Below are 19,082 nucleotides of genomic sequence, written 5' to 3'. Positions count from 1 at the left end.
AAATACGTGTAACAGCTGCCCTGTTGAGGGATGGCTCAGGGATTAAGCAATGTTTACGAGGCATATCTGGATTATACACTGTAAGGAGAAAGAAGAACTGCTCCAAGCCCACAGAGACGTGTGGGTGGAGCCGTGTCCTAGGTGCATAGTCATTCACTCTACCTGTGGGAGGCCCCATGGCAAGGATGCCCAGGCCACTGAGGCTATGGCCTGACTCCTCACTCATGCAGGCTGGGAATCCGTCTCCTTGAGGCTTCCATGTGGCCACAGCCTTTTCCAAGAGCATCCCATGATTGGGCAGTATTTGGCTTTGTTCCCATGACTCCCAGCTGCTTCTTGCTGTCCTGGTGGCATTTTCAGTCAAAAGAGAATCCTACTTTTGATCTCTGGTGAATCTCTGTGATGTGTGCATCATCAGAAATGATGCTGAGCAACCATGTGAAGCAAATTCAGACTGACAGTTGCAGGGGAGGGGCCCAAAAAGTAGCCTTTGGGCCTGTCCTCCACCAGCTGGGGTTCTGAAATTGTTCGTTGGGAATTTGGCAGTTGTGATTGTACTTATGAGGATTGTGGTTTATTCCATGAATGTAGCCTGCCTCCATTTTTCAGTTATGGTTCTAGAAACATGCACATGAACATGCCTGCACACGTGCATGCACACACACACACACACACACAAGTTCTCCTTGATAGGACCTTAAACCTGAAAATGAGAGCAGATGACAAAATAGTGCTAATGTTTTATGCTAATATTTTTTATTTCCCATCAAATAATCTCATCACATCTCCAGGAAATACAAGCATGTTATAATTTTTATTTATGATTTATTTGAGAGAGAGAGAGCAGGGGAAGGAGCCGAGGGAAAGGGACAAGCAGACTCCATGCTGAGCACGGAACCCAGTACAGGGCTTGATCCCATGACCCTGAGATCATGACCTGAGCTGAAATCAAGAGTCAGACACTCAACCGACTGAGCCACCCAGGCACCCCAGCGTGTTAGAATTTTTATTTGTAGTTTATTTGTAGTTCAGAGAGTAGAAGAATTCAGTATTCAAAATGCTGCCCTTGTAAGCTCCAGAAAGAGTTCAGGAGATTCTTATGCAAGGCAGTGGACACTGTCTTTAAGCAGATGTTAATGTTCCCAACTTTTATCAGTTTTCAATATCCTTTCCAAAGTACGCGTTCTTCTGTTCCATAATGCATAGTCTTAAGTATCTGGCATCCTCACTGCATATAAGGCCCCCATATCATTCACCCTTTTGCAAGCAGGTCATGGGAGACTCAGTGAGAAATAAGTCCTGTTGGAATCAATATCAAGTCCAGTGCTGGGTGCTGTGGCATGTTTAGGGGCCATTCAAAGCCATCATCCAAAGGCAACTGGCAGAGATTCTCAGACTCTCCATTCTAATGCTTTCAGGGTGCAGGTCTGGGTTGGTACCAAGTCCATGACAGACTGTCTTCTATTTCTTTGATGTTTATCATCCTGCCTAACATTAGCCATGACATTCCTGCATAGTGATTTCATAGTCAGTTAATGCACAGGAAAGGCAAACAATCTGGCTCCTTTTAATTTTCCATTCAGATCCTGGTCATGAATATGGGAAAAACACACAATACTAGTTGAAGGAGAGGACTTCTTGACCTTGAGAATTCATAATAACTCCTAACAGAAATCTGTGAGTACTGGTTTAGGGATTAGAATTGGAAGTTTCAAATGTGTAAATGGTCTATATTTATAAAAATTATGACCAAAATTATGAAATTCTGCAAGTATATACGATACACGGTTTAAAAGAAGGAAAGATAGGATTTGGAAGACTTGGAAAAAGGCTCGCTGCTAAGCCTGCCTTCCACTTTCCTGATGAAGGCTGATAATCTGTTGCTATTATGGCCCACGAAAACTTGTTTGTTGCACAGTATTGTTTTCCAAAGATAACAAGAACCTTCATTTAAAAATAGCAGGTCCAAGTCTGCTCTGGCTTGTGATGTTTCCATAGTGGCCATCAAGACAGCAAAGGAAGCAGCTGACCTAAGCAGGGACATGAGCTATTATGGAAAAGTCTGGTTCAAGGTTACATATTTAAGCAGCACATAACCTTTGAAAAGAATTCATTTTTAGTGTTTTGAGATATGAAGTACTTATAGCATTGAGACCCCCTTTTGCCATAGAATGGCAAGTACACTGTACCTGCATGAACACCCCCTCCCCACTTCCCCACCCCTGCCAATATTTATCTTGTGACTTCATACTGCTTTTTGGCTGATGGCAGACTAGAATTTCAGAACAGAAAGTGCTTTTTAAAACTCACTTTCTTTCTTTCTTTCTTTCTTTCTTTCTTTCTTTCTTTCTTTCTTTCTTTCTTTCTTTCTTCCTTTCTTTCTTTCTTTCTTTCTTTCTTTCTTTCTTTGACAGAGAGAGAGAATAATTAGGGGGAGCAGCAGAGGGAGAGGGAGAAGCAGGCCCCCTGCTGAGCAAGGAGCCCAATGTAGGGCTCGATCCCAGGACCCTGGGATCATGACCTGAGCCGAAGGGAGACGCTTAACCGACTGAGCCACCCAGGGGCCCCTTTAAAATGAATTCTTGAGAAGTGCTTAGCCCAACACGTTTGCAGTTTCACATTGTGTTTTGGTCCTTCTCTATCCTTTTGGATGGTGACCCCACCCCGTGCTATTTGCCATGACATGCTAAAAAAGAACTTGGTGACTTTGTTTTAAATTAAAAAACTGGACTGTGGACTGTCAATATTTGTCAACTCATAAAGGTCTGATTTGGAACCTGACCACACTGAACAGCACAGATGATGAAAGGAAGTTTACATTCAACCATATCCTCTTGTTAGATCGATATTCCTATCACTACTAAATATGATGTGGCCTTTCTGGTCAAGGAAAGGCTGGCTTTCAAATACCCAAATCCTTTATATCTTAAAGACCTTAAAACTCTAGGCCAACTCTTATTAAAAAATTAATAATAACATAAGGAGAGTGTAGATTTTTTTTTTTTTTAATCTATGGGTTGCAAACTGAAGGGCCTACAGAAAAGGCCAGGCTAGTCCCCTGAGGGCACAGGTCAGTTCCAAAGTGACAACAGGTAGCAGTTGACATTTAGACTCTGTGGAGGGATGGGAACCTAGCAAACTGGAACTATCAGTCCTGTATAAAGTGGGCAACCACCCTGGGCCTCCAAACTGTTATTCCCATGAAGGAATCCACGTGTCCGAGGCTGAGCTGACATGGGTTGAAGGCTTGTGTCCAAGGCAGCTTGTTAAACTGAAAGAATCAGCTTACTCGGGGCGCCTGGGTGGCTCAGTTGGTTAAGCGACTGCCTTTGGCTCAGGTCATGATCCCAGGGTCCTGGGATCGAGCCCCACATCGGGCTCCCTGCTCCGCGGGAAGCCTGCTTCTCCCTCTCTCACTCCCCCTGCTTGTGTTCCCTCTCTCGCTGTGTCTCTCTCTGTCAAATAAATAAATAAAATCTTAAAAAAAAAAAAAGAATCAGCTTACTCTGCTCTTGTGTCTGTTCTTTCCCTCTCATTTGGATAGAACAGCTATTCTCCTGCATTCTACCTTCACCATTTTATCCCACAGATAATGAGAAATCCATGTCCTGTAAGAAGAGTTGAATACCAAGATCCGACATCATTAAATTCAGGATCTCAAGTGAACCAAACTCTGGAACTTAAATTTGGTTTTGGTTTTGATTTGTTTTTTTCCTTGAAGCTCTTTAGATTGAGTCTCAGTCAGGGATAAAGTGCCTGTAGTTAACGGTCTATTAAAAGGATGCCACTTGAATATTTTATAGGGTCTCCAAAGTCTTACTCTACTTTCTAATAATACCAATCTAAATATGAAATGATTTTGCTTCTGTTTATTTTTCATCCCCGTGCATAGCCATGACCTTGTACGCTAATCTCCAGTGATGACAAATAGAGTTTCTGTTTCATTATTATTTTTAAAAAAGGGTTCCAGGGAAAGCTGAAATTTTCTGGAGCTTATAAGGGCAGCAGTTTGAATACTGAAACTTGATTTCTTTTTATTCTTAATTTTTAAAATTTTTTTCAGGGGTGCCTGGGTGGCTCAGTCATTAGCGTCTGCCTTCGGCTCAGGTCATGATCTCAGGGTCCTGGGATCGAGCCCCACATCAGGCTCCCTGCTCCGAGGGAAGTCTGCCTCTCCCTCTCCCACTCCCCCTGTTTGTGTTCCCTCTCTCACTGTGTCTCTCTCTGTCAAATAAATAAAATCTTAAAAAAAAAAAAAATTTTTTTTTTTTTTCAGCAAAGTAAGGAAATACTCAGAACTGACTCAAAATCCCTGGGGACATTTTATAACATCCCAGGACATCAGCAAGCATCAATTACAGGAGGAAAGTCTCTCTCTGGTCCCCTTTACAATTTACATGACAATGATTTATTTTTATTCATAAATATTTATTATTTATTTTCACAACAATTCTCTACTTTCACAGTCTCTCTACCCCAGTGAACGCCTTGTGCTCTGGTGCCATCTTTTGCTCATGGATAGCACAAGGGATGATAATCAGGAAGACAGACCTGCGAGTGGAGGTTTAGATTCAGAGAAGCCCTGTAAGCTGTAGAGGCCCGCGTCCATGTGCCCTTGAGAACAAGAGATTCCCGCTGTGCAGTTAATTGGACACCATTCAGCTGTGTGGCTGTGTGCAAAGCTGAGGTCCACCCTAGGCCTGAGTATCCTGAGTGGAAAGTGAAGCATTTGCATCAAACAGTCTTGAAGGTCCCTCTGGCTCTCCGATGTTCTGTGATCTGTAAAATGCAGATAATCACTGCCCTTCCAGGTTAGCGGGAGCCCCAGGAGTGTGGGTAGAGAGAACGGATGCACCAGACCCTTCAAAAGTTAAAATCTGGATAGTAACTATAATAATAGTTACGGTAATGTGATGATGAGGATGATGATGATGGAACCACACAGACCAAAATGCCTTCCCTGGGGGCTGACAGTGGGCCTTGCCTGTTTGTTAAGGGGAGGAGGAAACGCAGGTTTTGTGAGATTATTGCACCTGTGAGAACAGACACTGAGTGTGTACCTGCACCCACACTCCGTCCAGTCCTCATGGCAGCCCAGGAAGTTGGGTACTGCCAACCTACCCATTCTACAGATGAAGACACTGAAACCCAGTGGTTACCTAGCCTGCCCAAGGCCCCTCGGCTCAGTGTCAGAGCTGGATTTCCACTCCAGGTCTCTTTGCTTCCAGAGTCCTCAACTGCTGGGAAATGCACAATTTGTGTATACAACAGTCCAAAGCACACGTGGGACATAACAATGAACAGCCTTATTTTTCCCTTTTGTTACTTGTATTATCCTTGATCAGAGTTCCCTTTCCCACCCTTAATCCTACCTTAGGTGGATCCCATAGCTTTCTGGTCACCTTCAGCTCGTAGAAGTCTGGACCAGTTGAAAACTTGATCCTCACATCTGTTTCAGAGCCACACCCTGGCCCAGCTCAGACCCGACCCAAACCAGAGACTGACAGTGGGCACAACATCTTCTTTCGCTCTTTCTTTACCTCCTTCCTGTCCTGTGGCTCCTTTGTGGGCCAGGCAGGGACAAGGGTGATTGGAGGTAGAAGGGAAGAGGTGTTAGGAACCTGGCATTGTCACGCTGCTCTCTCAGCTAACACTGGCTGGAGACAATTTTTATGGGGGTGCACTTTGAGTTCCTTGACAAAAGCATGCAATTTCTGGTTAACCTCTTGCAACAAACTCCCCCCACCTCCCAGCCTCAGGTCCTGCTCCCTTGTAGTCTCCTATGCTCTTACTAATGAAGTCCCCCACCCTCAGTAGACAGCTTTGTTCAGTGGGTTCATTCTAGATGCTTGGGCATGGGTACCAGTCACAAGACATAAGTGCATCCCCCAGTGAGCCAAATGGTGGAAGTGAATGCCATTCCCACTCTATCCGCTCCTTAGCCTGCCATTTCTGCCTCCAACCAGCTTCCTGCCTTCCAAATCTTCCAAATTCAGCAGGCTCAAGTTTTTTCTGTTTATGAGTGCTTCCAAGCTCTAGGACATTAAAATCAGTTTGTTCCAAGAACTCTAACATCAAGCTTTTCTTGGACCCATAGCAGTCCTAGGGCCTGAGCTTCCCCACTCAGTAAACTTCTCGGTTCTTCCTAAACTTCCCCCCAGGGTCCTCTAATCCCTGTCACAGCAGAGGGGAGAGAACGCCCCCACACTCCTGCTGTGTGGACAGCTCCCTGCTGACTCTTCTATGCATTTTCAAATTTCTGATTTCAGAGGTAAGTGGGCAATAGGGGTTGGTAATCACCGGGTGAAGTCTGTCTTTTGGAAAGTCCTGCAAGGCTATTCCTGGCATCCTTCTTTAGGAGATGGAATATTTACCACCATGATCTTCAGCTTTTAAACCATGGTCCAAAATTCCAAAACACTAGAAAAATCCCCATTTTGTATTCTGAGAGCTTTGATCCCAGATGGGTAGCCACTGTGAATGGTGAGGTCCGTCTTCATTAATGGTTCTGGGCGTCACTGAAGCATGCAGGCCTAGGCAGGAGGGAGTGGCATTTAGTTACCACCTGGTTTTCTTTTCTAGAGCTCCGTGTCCTCAGCCCTCTTCTCTAGAGAGGCATCTTCACAGAGTAAGGCATCTCTTTGGCCCTTACCTTTTCCAAGTGAGAAATTCTAAAAAGGCAGAAATAGTTCTCAAGGAGAACATAGGTATCCAGTCTGATAGGACCTTAAGTGCCGCCCAAGTGAGGACATCTTTCTTGGCTTGGGAATACAACTTTTCTTGCCGAGAGCCATTTGTCACCTTCTTCAACTTAAATACTTTCAAAGCCCAGGTGTGCATGACCTGATGCAAAATAAATTAATAAATTAATAAATTAATAAAAGCAGACAGGATCCCTGTCTTCAAGGATATTTGTTGCCTTGGAACAAAGTGATACAAATATGGAACCAGGTGTGTGGTTGGATATTAGTTTAACTCAGACATTAAGTAGCCAAATTCCTGCTCTTCTCTTGGCTCTTGAGCCAAGAATGAAAGACTTGAGGCAAAGTGTTTACGGTTGTTGTGTTTTTCTCTTGCCACAGTTGGTGATTCTTTGTTTTTGATGGAATACATGGCAAGTTGCTAGAGTGTTTGACTTCCTTGATGGTGGGCTCCATATTCACCTATTTCTGACTTCGGCAATAATTCCAGTGCCAATCGCCAGCTTTCTATATTTACCAGCAGCTGCTTCAGTGATGTGGAAACAATTTTCTCAATAGCTGAAAACCATGAAGATACAGAGTAGGACATTTTGTTCTTTATAAAAGAGCTTAGTTGGGATGAGCATGGGAGGAGTGAACAATCCAGCACGCATCTTTTTGTCTCTGCATCTTTTCCACTTTTCCCAGCATGACATCAGGCTTAGGTGGAGAATTTATGGTTTTGTCCAGAGAGGAATGAGTGAGTAGCCTCTGTGGCATATGCCAGAATACTTGGAATCAGCCAGTGTGGGCCAGTATTCTCCTTTCTCGGAGGTGGTCTTTGATTTTCTTGATTTATGTCTAAAGGTTTGGGAGGAAGTGGCTCATCCCCGTCTCTGCTTCCAGCCCCACTTTACCAGCTGCCTAGCTCTAGACATTCAGCATTTGGTGAACACTTCTCTATAAACCATTATCAAAGTCAATTGCAGAACATCTGTTCTCCGTGGGACACTGCAGGGCCCAGAGGATCTGAGAAGTATGGGACACCACCTGTGAGGTCAGAGACTTCCAGACTGCAGGCATTTTGACTATATGACTGAATAATAAATGGTACCCTCTTTATAAAGCCCTCACATGGTGTCTGGTTCATCCAAAACCCTCAGTGCAGAATGATCAGAGAAATCGTTATTGCTCTCAAATTGTGTCTCAGCTGCTTTCAGAGCTCTGGGATATCTGGGCACTAATGTGCTTGTAAAGAGAGCAAGACTTACCATCCAGAAACATGGCTTCTAGTCCCAGCTCTGCTCCCACCAAAGAAAGGTGGAGCCACATTGAGAGGCTAACATGGACCAAACGTTCTAAGTGTTGTGCAAAGCACATCATGTTGGCATTTCACAGATGAAGAAGTGAGGGTTCAGAGACTGTAACTTGCCCAAGTTAATACTCAAGTCCTCCTAATTCCAAAGCCTGGGCTGTTACCATCCCTAGGCCTTCCATCTCCCTAGATCTCAGGGCTGTGCAGGGGGAGACCCTAATGGCTCTGCCAACCCTCCTGAGCCCAACCGTCTTCAGTTTCTAAAACTGAAAGCCATCTCTAAAATTTATTTCTGACCTAAAAAATCTACCAACCAGCATCTTCCTTATTATTTTAAATCTTTACTGCCACCTAGTGGGCATGATCTAATCAGAAGAATGAAAAAAATTCGGTTCAACTTGGATTAAAAACTGTCAATTCATCTTAAACTCATCCTGTGCTCCTAACCTTTAAATATTGTATGTATGAGCAAATATCATGGCCTTCCATTTTTATCCCTATAGTAAACTACCAGACGTGAGATCCCCTTTATAAAGTTTTTTGTTGAGATGCTGGGAAATATAGACTCCAGCTTAAAATTAAAAAAATAATGCTTTGTGATCATATAATACTCGCTCAGCTAATAATGGGCAATACTTACAGAAATCCTAATCTGCAATAATTTAGAACTTGTATAGCAATTATATTTTTAACTTTATAAATATTTGCTCTTTTTTTTTTTACACTCTCGTGGTAACAAAAAAATAATTCAAACAACACAGAGGATGTGAAGTAAAAAGTCCTCCACAGAGGAAAATATCTTAGGCATTTCAATTTTCTTTTTTAAGAAATGTTTTACTATACAAGCATGTGTGCAAACATATATATACCCTTCACTAATTTTTTGTAAATGAGCTTATGGTATGCTTACTGTTCCACAGGTTGCTTTTTTTTTTTTTTTTAACTTAATCTATTTTGGACATCTTTCCATGTCCGCACACAAATTGACTCATTCTTTTTAACAGTACATACTATTCCAGTATTCCAGACTCTACCATAATTAATGTAACCAGCTCCTCATTAATGTCCCCATCAGCTGTTTTCAGTTTTGTTGTTACAAAAGTGCTGCAGGAAATACATGTATTTTCTTCAGGGAATACATGCATGGACACATGCCAGACACACACACATATGCACACTTATTTGCAAATTTATTTCTAGACTAAAATCTTAGGAAATTGCTGGATCTAAAGGTACATTGATACCCACTGACCAAAGATCACCAGAAACACACCTGTAGTCAAAAAAAAAGGAGGGGGGATAGTCAAGTTAACTTAAGCCCCAGCAAGGGAGAACAGCAGGGGAATCGTGAGCATCTCTGAAGGAACTGTCCTAGGATGGGAGCGCTTGCTGGGTGGCATTGAGGAGGAGTCAAGGCAGTGCGAGCAGTTCTGGGCTGGGTTCTGTCAAGACGCAGGAGCAGGTCAGTGAATGGGCATCTCAGTAAGTTTTTCTAGGAGGAGAGAGAGTTAAAGTAGGGCTAGGAATATCACTAGTAAAGATGCAGTCTTCACACATGGGGTTGGAAGAAGGGGGCGTTTCGTCATTTTGTGCGCCAAGTGGCCTTGTCTGGGCATAGCTTTATTGCATGAGTGTTTCCTCTAATCAGCAGGGACATGATGGCCAACCTCCCAGCAATGCTGGGTTTCATTTGCTCAGCTGCATTGATTTTAACTGTCTGTGGATGTCTGTGTTGCTTTCCAAAAAGGTTGCATCAATTTACATTCTTCTGGGTTCTTTTAAATACTCAACGTCCCTAACAACGAAGTATTCAATCATCAGAATAATGGCAATTATAATAATAGGAAACGTTTATAGGGCCACTTCCCACATGCCAGCCTCAGTGATAACCATTATTTCATTGAATCCTCGTCAGAGGCTTGAGCCAGGCACTCATAAGGCCCCCGCTTCCATATGAAGAAACCCAAGGCTTAGAAAGGGGGACAACCGGCCAACAAGTTGTTGTGCTGGGCTGGGACCCAGGAACCAGGCCAGCTCCTTCCAGAGCCCACGCCCTTTACCACAAAGAAACACTTTCTCCTTCATCTGCTTCCACAGGAGCCTGCCATGGAGAATTTAAAGCTAAGGAATTAAGAGCTATTCAACTGATGATCACAGATCTTCAAAAGTCTAGTTTAGGATGATAAAGCAGGAGAGTCCCATTTACAAAAATGAGATTCATGGGCTGCTTTCCAGGAATCCCATATATATTGTTCAGTGAGGCATCCAGCATGAGATGCTCAGCTACTCACATGTGCCCTCAATTAATAGAGGCCTAGGAGAGCTTTCTGAAAATCACAGCCAAGACAATGTAATTAAATGTTCCCTGCGCCAGCTGGAGCTCGGGGGGTATTTCAGTCACCCCCAAGGAAATGAATGGAGGAAGGACATCCATCCCCTTGGATCCACTGAGGTTCCTGGAGTTTCCATGCTGTGTGAGGCTAAGAAAGACTCAGCGCAGGGAAAGGGAGTGGAATGACACGGTGCTTAAGTCACTGTTTGCTGGGTGTGGGATGGGCGCACACCGGGGTTCAGAGCCGGCCTGCGTGTTGGGATTTCACAGAACACACGTGGAGTAACTGCTAACAGCTGCGCTTTTCCAGACTGTGCCGGCTGCGGAAGGGACATCAAGAACGGGCAGGCCCTCCTGGCCCTGGACAAGCAGTGGCATTTGGGATGTTTCAAGTGCAAGTCCTGCGGAAAGGTCCTCACCGGGGAGTACATCAGCAAGTAAGGCTGGGGCCCAGGCCGCGGGATCCTTGGGAGGGTCCCCCCAGCCCCCCCACCGGACACAGTGAGAGACATTAGCATCCCACCATCAATACGCAGTTTTGCTGTAGAACTTCTTTAGTTTTTATAAAAGGAATTTTATTCTGCTGCTGTTGCCATAGTCTGCAATAAATTTAATGAAATGTGAATCCTTGCCTAATGTAACAATTAGCAAAGCTGACATAATGTTACACGGTATGTTGTCATCAATTAAGCATTTAGTAATTTTACTTTCCCTCATTTTTTTTTTTTTTTTGAATGAATATGGGCGTCCAGTGGCAACGAGGGAAAATTTTCCCCTATAAACCCTTCTATGCTTTAAAAAATGTTCTCCAACCAGGTTAAATAGCTATTCAAAAGAGTTACGTGAATTTAATTTAAGAACAGAGTGAAACAACAACAACAAAAGTAACATGAGCCCCACCCCCTAGACATCCAAGTCTGTAGGTCGGGGAGAAGCCCAAAGGCCTGTAGCAGAAGGAAGAAACTTCACAGGTGATTTCTGACGCACAGCCGAAGGAAGAAGAGACAGGAAAGTGCCCGACTGTCAAACTAACCGGAAAGGCTGTGTGGGAGTAGGTAACGGGGCTCTGCGGTGTGCTTTTTGACTCTTCCGCTCAATGGCACACCTAGAAAACAGCATTTTTACTGTGCTCTGAGGTAAATGAGGTTTTGGGAGGCTGGATGAGCAGGCCCTGCAGCCCTCGGGCCTCCTGAGGGCGGAGGACCCAGCATCTCAGCGCTGCCGGGAGGTGATGACGTGGGAGCTCAAGGAAGCTGTGAGGGGAAGGTGGCCTTGGGGCCTCCTCAGAGGAGGGTGAACGCTGCCGCCACATCTGAAGCCCATCTGGCCTGGTGCGGAGAGGGAATGGAGCCAGTGTTTTGCTAGTTAGTTCTGAGGCAACAGGGAAGCAGCAGGGGTAACCATGTGGTGATCTGGCTGTAATTTCTGTGTAGCCGGGAGAACCAGAGCCCTCTGTCCACGTGGTGTGGTTCCCCGCGTTGTGGTCATGTCTGACCAGGTCTCCAGGCGTGCGGACGCCGGGTGGGGGAGAGTGCCGGCATGCTACCGTTCTGTGGAGAAGGGCTCCGAGGACTCGGTCCTGGTGTCTTCCCTGCCCCTCGGCCCCCCTCAGGAGCTGAACGGCGTTCTGTGTTGCAGGGACGGCGCCCCGTACTGTGAAAAGGACTACCAGGGGCTCTTCGGGGTGAAATGCGAAGCCTGTCACCAGTTTATCACAGGGAAAGTCCTGGAGGTAAGTGGCTCCCGTCAAAGCTACCGTCATGCTCCTCAGAAGCCGTCAGAAGCACCAAAGAGGCCCTTGTTCCATTTCCTCCATCTTCACCACTGGAGGAAAGCAAGTAGTCGTCGATGACGGATCGCTCTCTCAGAGATTTAATGGGTCGGGCTGTCTTCACAGGCAGTTTCTACTAAACGTTCATGTGCAGTTGGAATGATGGAGAATTAATCCAAAGTGATAAGGGGACCACTAGGAATTATGGAGAAGGAAGGGTCCTATGAGACTAGTTTTAGACGTCAGACAGCACGTGTCTGTGCGTGTCCACGTGCGCTCTCGCCGGTACGGGTGTGCGTGTGAGAGGGCACACTCGGGGAGCAGGGGCTCAGAGCTGAATCAAAGGAAGGGTGGGTGAAAGATGAAGGCATACACTTCCCCACCCTTAAAAACCACATCCTGTGTGACCCAGAACACCCTGGGGCTTGGGTCGGGCCAACCCGTCAGGTTCAGGTGTGACTGCCTCCTGCCACAGAGCCTGGTTCCTGCTTTCTCAGCCCCGGCCCCACCAGCGGCTGCCTCTGGGCTGAGCGGAGCCCCTCTTGGGCCAGAGCCCATCCTGTGGAATTAGGGGCCAGAGTTCAGAGAGAGTCTCTGCCCCACTCCCCACCCCACCGCCCCCCCTCCGTGGGGCCTTAACCAGATCTGATTAAAAAAAAAAAAGAAAGAAAGAAAAGATTACCTCATATCCAGCCCACATTTCAGGGTGGAGACTGTGTCCTGGGCAGAGGTACGTCAGGACTCAGAGCACCTGGGAAAGCAGCCAACTGGTCCTGCAGCTTTGAGACACCAGGGCACCGAATCGCCATAACCACATGCAAACCTCCCAGCAGGGCGTGTTTCAGAGACCCTGGGCACAAATCTGAGAGGCCCCCAGGTGTCTGTGGGCAGCTGCTGTGGGATGCCCAGCGAGGTCTAGCATAGCTTCCCTAATCCCAGGGCAAGCTCTGGGGGATCGGGGGGGTTCCTCTCTGGGAGACACAGAAGGGCCCGCATTGGCTCTGTGCTAGGACCTAGTGTAGCTAACTGGATTGGGGAGATAAGGAAGTGACTGCTACAAGCTCTTGTCTTTTACCCTGGGGAAGGGGCTTCCAGGAAGAAGGAGCAGCCTCCAGAGGCCCAGAGGCAAAGGACAAGCAGAGCAGAAACAAAAGTCAGATGGGCAGGAGCGCAGGTGGGAGAGATGACGCTAGGGGAGCGGGGAGGGACTGGAGCATGAGGACTTCGAGAGTCATATTCAGGACTTTGGGCTTTATCCTAAGAATGGTGGGAAGCCATTGAAGCGACTGTAGTTGGAGTTGAACGTGACTGGATCACATTGCTGTATAAAGAACGCATGGGACGGCGCCTGGGTGGTTCGGTCGGTTAAGCGGCTGACTCTTGGTTTTGGCTCAGGTCATGATCTCAGGATTGTGTTGGGCTCTGCGCTCAGCTCAGAGTCTGCTTGAGATTCTCTCTCCCTGTCCTTCTGCCCTTCCTGCTCGTGCTCTCTCTATGAAATAAATAAATAAATATTAAAAAAAAAAAAAAAGAATGCATGGGAGTCCTCAGATACACATAGAACCACACCCATAGCAGCTCTGTTCACAACAGCCAGAAGATGGAAACAACCCAGTGTCCGTGCATGGATGAATGGACCAACAAAATGTGGATATACAGACGAGGAATAATATTCAGCCTAAAAAAGGAAGGACTTCTGATACCCGCTACCACATGGATGAACCTTGAAAACATTATGCTAAGTGGAAGAAGCCAGACACAAAAGGCTGCATACGGCTTGCTTCCATGTAGATGAAATATCCAGAAGAGGTAAATCCATAGAGACAGAAAGCAGACTGGAGGTTGCCTGGAGTTGGGGGGGCGGGGGGTGGGGTGGGAAATAAGAGTAACTGCTCATTGGTACCCAACTGGAGCGATGACATGTTTTGGAACAAGATAAAGGCGGTAAATGCACGACATTGTGACTGTCCTAAATGCTGCAGAATTGTTCACATTTAAATGGTTTATTTTATGGGATGTGAATTTTACCTCGAATTTTTTAAAAAATGGTTGGAAAGGGGGTGAGGGTAGAGACAGGGAGGAGACTACTGCAGAACTCAGGGCACAAAACAGTGGGAGCACTGGCAGGAGGGAAACCCAGAGGTGGACCCACCCTCCATACACAGCTGGGGGGGAGGCAGAGTTTTCATGGCCTTTCCAGTTTAATAGCTGGCCCAAGTGGGGTCAATGCTGGGCCCTCGGAGAAGCACCCCTGCAGGAAAGCTATTGGAGAAGCTGGTTGTGCCCTATCCAGAGTGCAGCATGAAGTCCAGGTGGTCAGACCACAAGACTCAAAGTGTGGTGGTGGGCGCTCCCCACCTGTCCCCTAAACATGTCTCTCATCCCTCCCCGGAGCTCGGAGGGGAGGGCCCCACAGCATTTCCTTTGGGGTTCCCAAGTTTGATCTGCATAAGACTGAAATAAACCCATTGAGTTGGGAGCAAGGGGGAAATTGCGTTTTAGAACAACAGTAATAAAATATCAGAACCATCTCCCAGATGTTTGGCTGTAGGAAGAGCGATGGGGAGACACTGAGCATAGCCCCCGGATTTAAGCCAGCCACGTTTACAGAAGGCGTGGATCGAAACAGCTGTCTCAGTCCACGGAGGGAACTGTGTTCCCTAAAAAGAGTTGGGGAGGCAGCAGACAGGGGGTGCTATCGAGGACCTCGGATTTAGTTCAACAGCTGTGAGAAGGAATGTTTAAAATACACACCAGGTCCAAGAACATGCCATTTTGTAGAAACATCCGCTTACTCCAGCTCCCCCCCTTGGAGTGGGTGTTGGCGGTAATTGCAGAAGCTCCTCACCCCTTGGCTTCGGGTTCCAGTGAGGTCCGTCTGTCAGGTGGACGTTGTGGAGGCTTTGCACACGGTGCCTGCAGAATTGGGACTTCTGGGAGTCGTTTGTATGGGCTTCATGGTAGAGTCAAGACCCACCCAGCGGGAGTGCCGACCTCCTCAGAAGGGTGTGATCTAGAACAATGTCCCGCCTGAGTAGCACACTGACATGTGACCAACTTCTGAGTCAGCTTGACTTGGTTCCCCATGTGAACCCAACAGGTCTCAACACTCCACCCTCCTCCCGTGCCTTCATTCTCAGACCCCATCATTGAAACGTTATGATTGTGAATTTGTAAATGCTTTGGTCCCTGCCTTTTGGATTTTTTCCCTTCCATTTTAAAAATGTGGTAAAATGCACCTAACATAAAATTTACCATCTTAATCACTTTTAAGTGTACAGTTCAGTGGTATTAAATATATCCATGATGTGGTGCAACCCTCACCACCATCCATCTCCATGACGCTTTACAGCTTGTAAAGCGGAGACGCTATACTTACTAAACAGTAAATCCTCATTCGCCTCTTCCCCCTCAAGCCCCGACAACAACCATCCTATTCTCTGTCTCTATGAATTTGACTACTCTAGGTACCTTATATAGGTGGAATCATATAGTATCCAGGTGTGTGTGTGTATGTCTACTTTACTTTGAACAATGTCCTCAAGGTTCATCCGTGTTGTAGCATGTGCCAGAATTTCCTTCAAGACTGAATGATATTGCATTATATGGATATACCACGTTTTGCTTCTCCGTTCTGTGATCCTTATCTTTTTTTGTTACTGTTGTTTCTTCTGATTGGTTGTATCCATAGAGATTGTAAATGTATTAGTTTCCTGAATCTGCTCTAACAGTGGGGGCTTAAAACCACAGAAACTTACTCTCTTACAGTTCCAGAGGCCAGAAGTCCAAACCCAAGGTGGCAGCAGGGCCACGCTCCCTCCAGAGGCTCTCGGGGGGAACTCTCCCTTGCCTCTTCCAGCCTGTGGTGGCCTGTGGCTGCATGACCCTGATCTCGGCCTTCATCTTCACATGACCTCCCCTCTGTGTCTTCTCTCTTGGTCATCGCTCTCTCTGCCTTGCTCTTAGGAGGACACTTGTCATTGAATTTAGGGCTCACCCAGATAATCCAGGATGATCTCATCTCAAGATTCTTAGCTTAATAATTACATCTGCAAAGGCCCTTTTTCCAAACATTCACAGGTTCCAGAGATTTTATGTGGACATATCTTCTGGGCCACCCTTCAAATGCACTCCAGTAAAGCTGGGAACTTAGACAAGTATCATCCAGTGACCCTCACTAAGCATCAGAGGTGCCCGATAGCCTCCTCTCTGGGTGCTTTCACCTGAGATGCCTCCAGACACCTGAGGAAGCTTTTGCCTGACCGACTAGGGAGCAGTGTCTTCATGTGTTTTAATGAAAAGGGCTCCATGTGATAGGGAATCCGGGCTCTGCTCTTGGCTCTAGAACTCCCAGCTGTGGGACCTCAGGCAAGTGTCTCAACTTCTTTGAGCCTCAGTTTTTCAGTACAGGCATTAAAAATATATCCAAGCCTTGGACTGCTTGACTCCAAGTTTCCTTGGCTCTTAGGACCCGAGTTCTGTAAATCTCATGTCTTAGGTCTAAGGGGCTGGAGTCAGTGGTTCTTTCTCCTGGAGAGATTTTCCTGCAAACTGGCATGGAGCATATGCTCAAATTGTAGCTTTATCATTAGCTGGCTTTCAGTTTTGTTTTCAGCCACAAGATTCTCTTTTTTTGAGAGGTCTTGCTATAAATGGTACATCTTTAAAAGCTTATGCTAATTAACCTATAAATTCAGGAGCTTTCTGAAGATGTTTACAACCTGCCTCCTAATTAAGTCCAGAATCAAAAACTTGAGTTTGCCAATAGCCTTCTATCTCTATCTGTATCTCAAAACTCGCCTCTGAAGCAACTTCCTCCCCCTCTCTCCGCCCCACCACCACCACCGCTCCTCTCCCCTCCTTCTGCTTTAGCAGGCTAACAGTACAGGAAGCTACAGGAGACTTCGGACTTAGATCATAGATGTCAGCAGACATTGGGCATCCCTTTGGTATGAATTTCCTCCCATCTTTGGTGAATGGCCCTTGGAGATCTCTTACTCTAACAAAATTCCTTTCCTGGGCGCAGGAATGTTGTTACCTGCCAGCTTCATAAAGAAAGAAAACAGCAACAAAATAATTCCAAAATGAAGGCAGCACCAGGAAAAAAAAAAAAAAAAAAAGCAAATGTCAGACTGGAACGAGAAGTGTTGAGGGTAAAGAAAAAGGGTTTGTCCCTTGTCCCCTCCCCCCAGTCTTGGGCTGTTCCATCAGCAAACCAAAGTCTTGAGCTATTCCATCAGCATCTCTCAGCTCTCCTGCACAATTCCCTTCTGCCAGGGACTCTGTGTTTACCCAGCACTCCACTGATTTCTTCAAGATAAATGCTTTCATCCCCAGGGAGCTTGGCTCCCTCTGCAGATGGGGCCTCCCTGAGCAGACACCTGCTAGACTACATGCCTCTGGAGCCTTCCTCTTGCAGCTCTTCTCTCAGGGACAAAGCAAAGCTGTGTTGTCAGCGCTTTTCTTGCTTGGGTCTCCTATTCTTTTCCTTTCCCTCTTCCCCACGTCACCACACCCAGGAAATCAATCCTCCTGTCCTGGGTGCCTTTCTTTCCAGAAAAGCTGGTGACACGTTTCTTTATGTGGCACGGTGTTTACTTGCCATTCGTGCCCTCTGGGGACAAGTGTGTGATGCTTCAGCCTGTCTACTGTACAGTGTAAGAGTGAAACCCTCCCATGCAGCCCAAGGCAGGTCCTCTGCCCCTTCAGTGCTTTCCCGTTTACACCTACTGGGTGATGGTGTCCTGTCTTACCTGTTAACTTGAAAACAATGGACGGACAAAAGGACAGGGTGTAGACGTGCTTTATACCCCTCCTGCTAAACTCCTGCTGCCAAGGAAATGGAATCACGACATGATTCCGCCAAATCCTTGTCCTTGATTCTCCCAGGGATTAAAAACAAGAGGCAACATTTGTTTTGTTTAACTTTTTGACTGCTTTTTCATAAAGCCCAGGGACAAAGGTTTGGGATGTTCCTGTGAAATTAATTCACATTATAAAGTGGAGGCCCTTGGCCCCTTCTTTCTTTTAGGTGCGGGTATTCCAAGTTGCACTATAAGAACCATAAGCAGTGGGCTGGTCTTGTTCTGGGCTCATCTATTACGTAGTGAGAAGAAATGCGGTTCTCCCGCGGCACTTGCACGATATAGAATCTGTTTGCAACCATCAAAGATGTCATTTGCAAAAGACAGGCTGAAATGCCACCTGCCCCATTCTTCCTTGGTTTTTGTCATACACATGCAAAGCAAGCATAGCACCCCGTGTTCTCACCGAAAACTGATTACATTCTTCCCATTCCCACTGTGCTCAAAGGAATTCACGCTTCCACTTAACTCTGAACCCAAATGTTTTTGAGGATTAGGGAGAGGAAAAAGAATCAAGTAATCCTGGTAGTAATGGTTGAGATGGTCTATGTCTCAGGGGACAGTGAAACACCACAATATCCTGCTCTTGTATAATATTTTTAATGCTTGCTAATGATCTCATAAATATTTAATTTGCACAACAGGCCTGTAAAGTGGTCAAGGCAGTTACGATTGACCTCCATTTACAGATGAGGTTACTGAGCGCCAGGAGCTCGGGGGCTAATTAGTAACACACCGCGTTTAGAGGCCAGGTCTCTCAGTTCTCAGAAGATAGGCACATATACACGGCTTCATGATCCACCTGGCAGTAATCATTGCAGAACACGGGCAATTAATTTGCTTCCCTAAATAACTTGCTGAAGGACCAAAATTTGTCATTCCCGGTGAAACAGAAAGTCTATCTTACTAGCGGCCCTGTTACACCTACTTTCAGGATGATAAACATTTGCTGCTTGTTTGGTATACTTTTTACCCGTGTAAAATGTCATTGAAAGTCAGTGATCCCTCTCAGAGAGTCTGCTGTACTTCTCTGCAGTCGTAGCTCACAGTGTCGTCTGGTCTATGCAGTCATAGCTCACAGCATCTGGTCTATGCAGTCATAGCTCACAGCATCTGGTCT

At 46.1% G+C, this 19,082-nt stretch overlaps 1 protein-coding gene across 21 annotated transcripts in view; it reads left to right on the top strand.

Annotated features, from left to right (window-relative positions):
* The window catches only part of ABLIM1 (actin binding LIM protein 1), a 293,183-nt gene that overhangs the window by 182,257 nt on the left and 91,844 nt on the right, over positions 1–19,082 (top strand). For all 21 annotated transcript variants that reach the window (XM_035029703.1, XM_035029547.1, XM_035029693.1 and 18 more), the window contains 2 exons: positions 10,638–10,764; positions 11,966–12,059. In XM_035029703.1, coding sequence (XP_034885594.1) covers positions 10,638–10,764; positions 11,966–12,059 — 221 coding nt within the window. The remainder of the gene's footprint in view (positions 1–10,637; positions 10,765–11,965; positions 12,060–19,082) is intronic.

Source organism: Mirounga leonina, unplaced genomic scaffold (assembly GCF_011800145.1).
Source record: "Mirounga leonina isolate KUSES-001 unplaced genomic scaffold, KU_Mleo_1.0 Mir_114, whole genome shotgun sequence".
Taxonomy (NCBI): domain Eukaryota; kingdom Metazoa; phylum Chordata; class Mammalia; order Carnivora; family Phocidae; genus Mirounga; species Mirounga leonina.
This window is presented reverse-complemented; position numbering and strand designations above follow the sequence as displayed.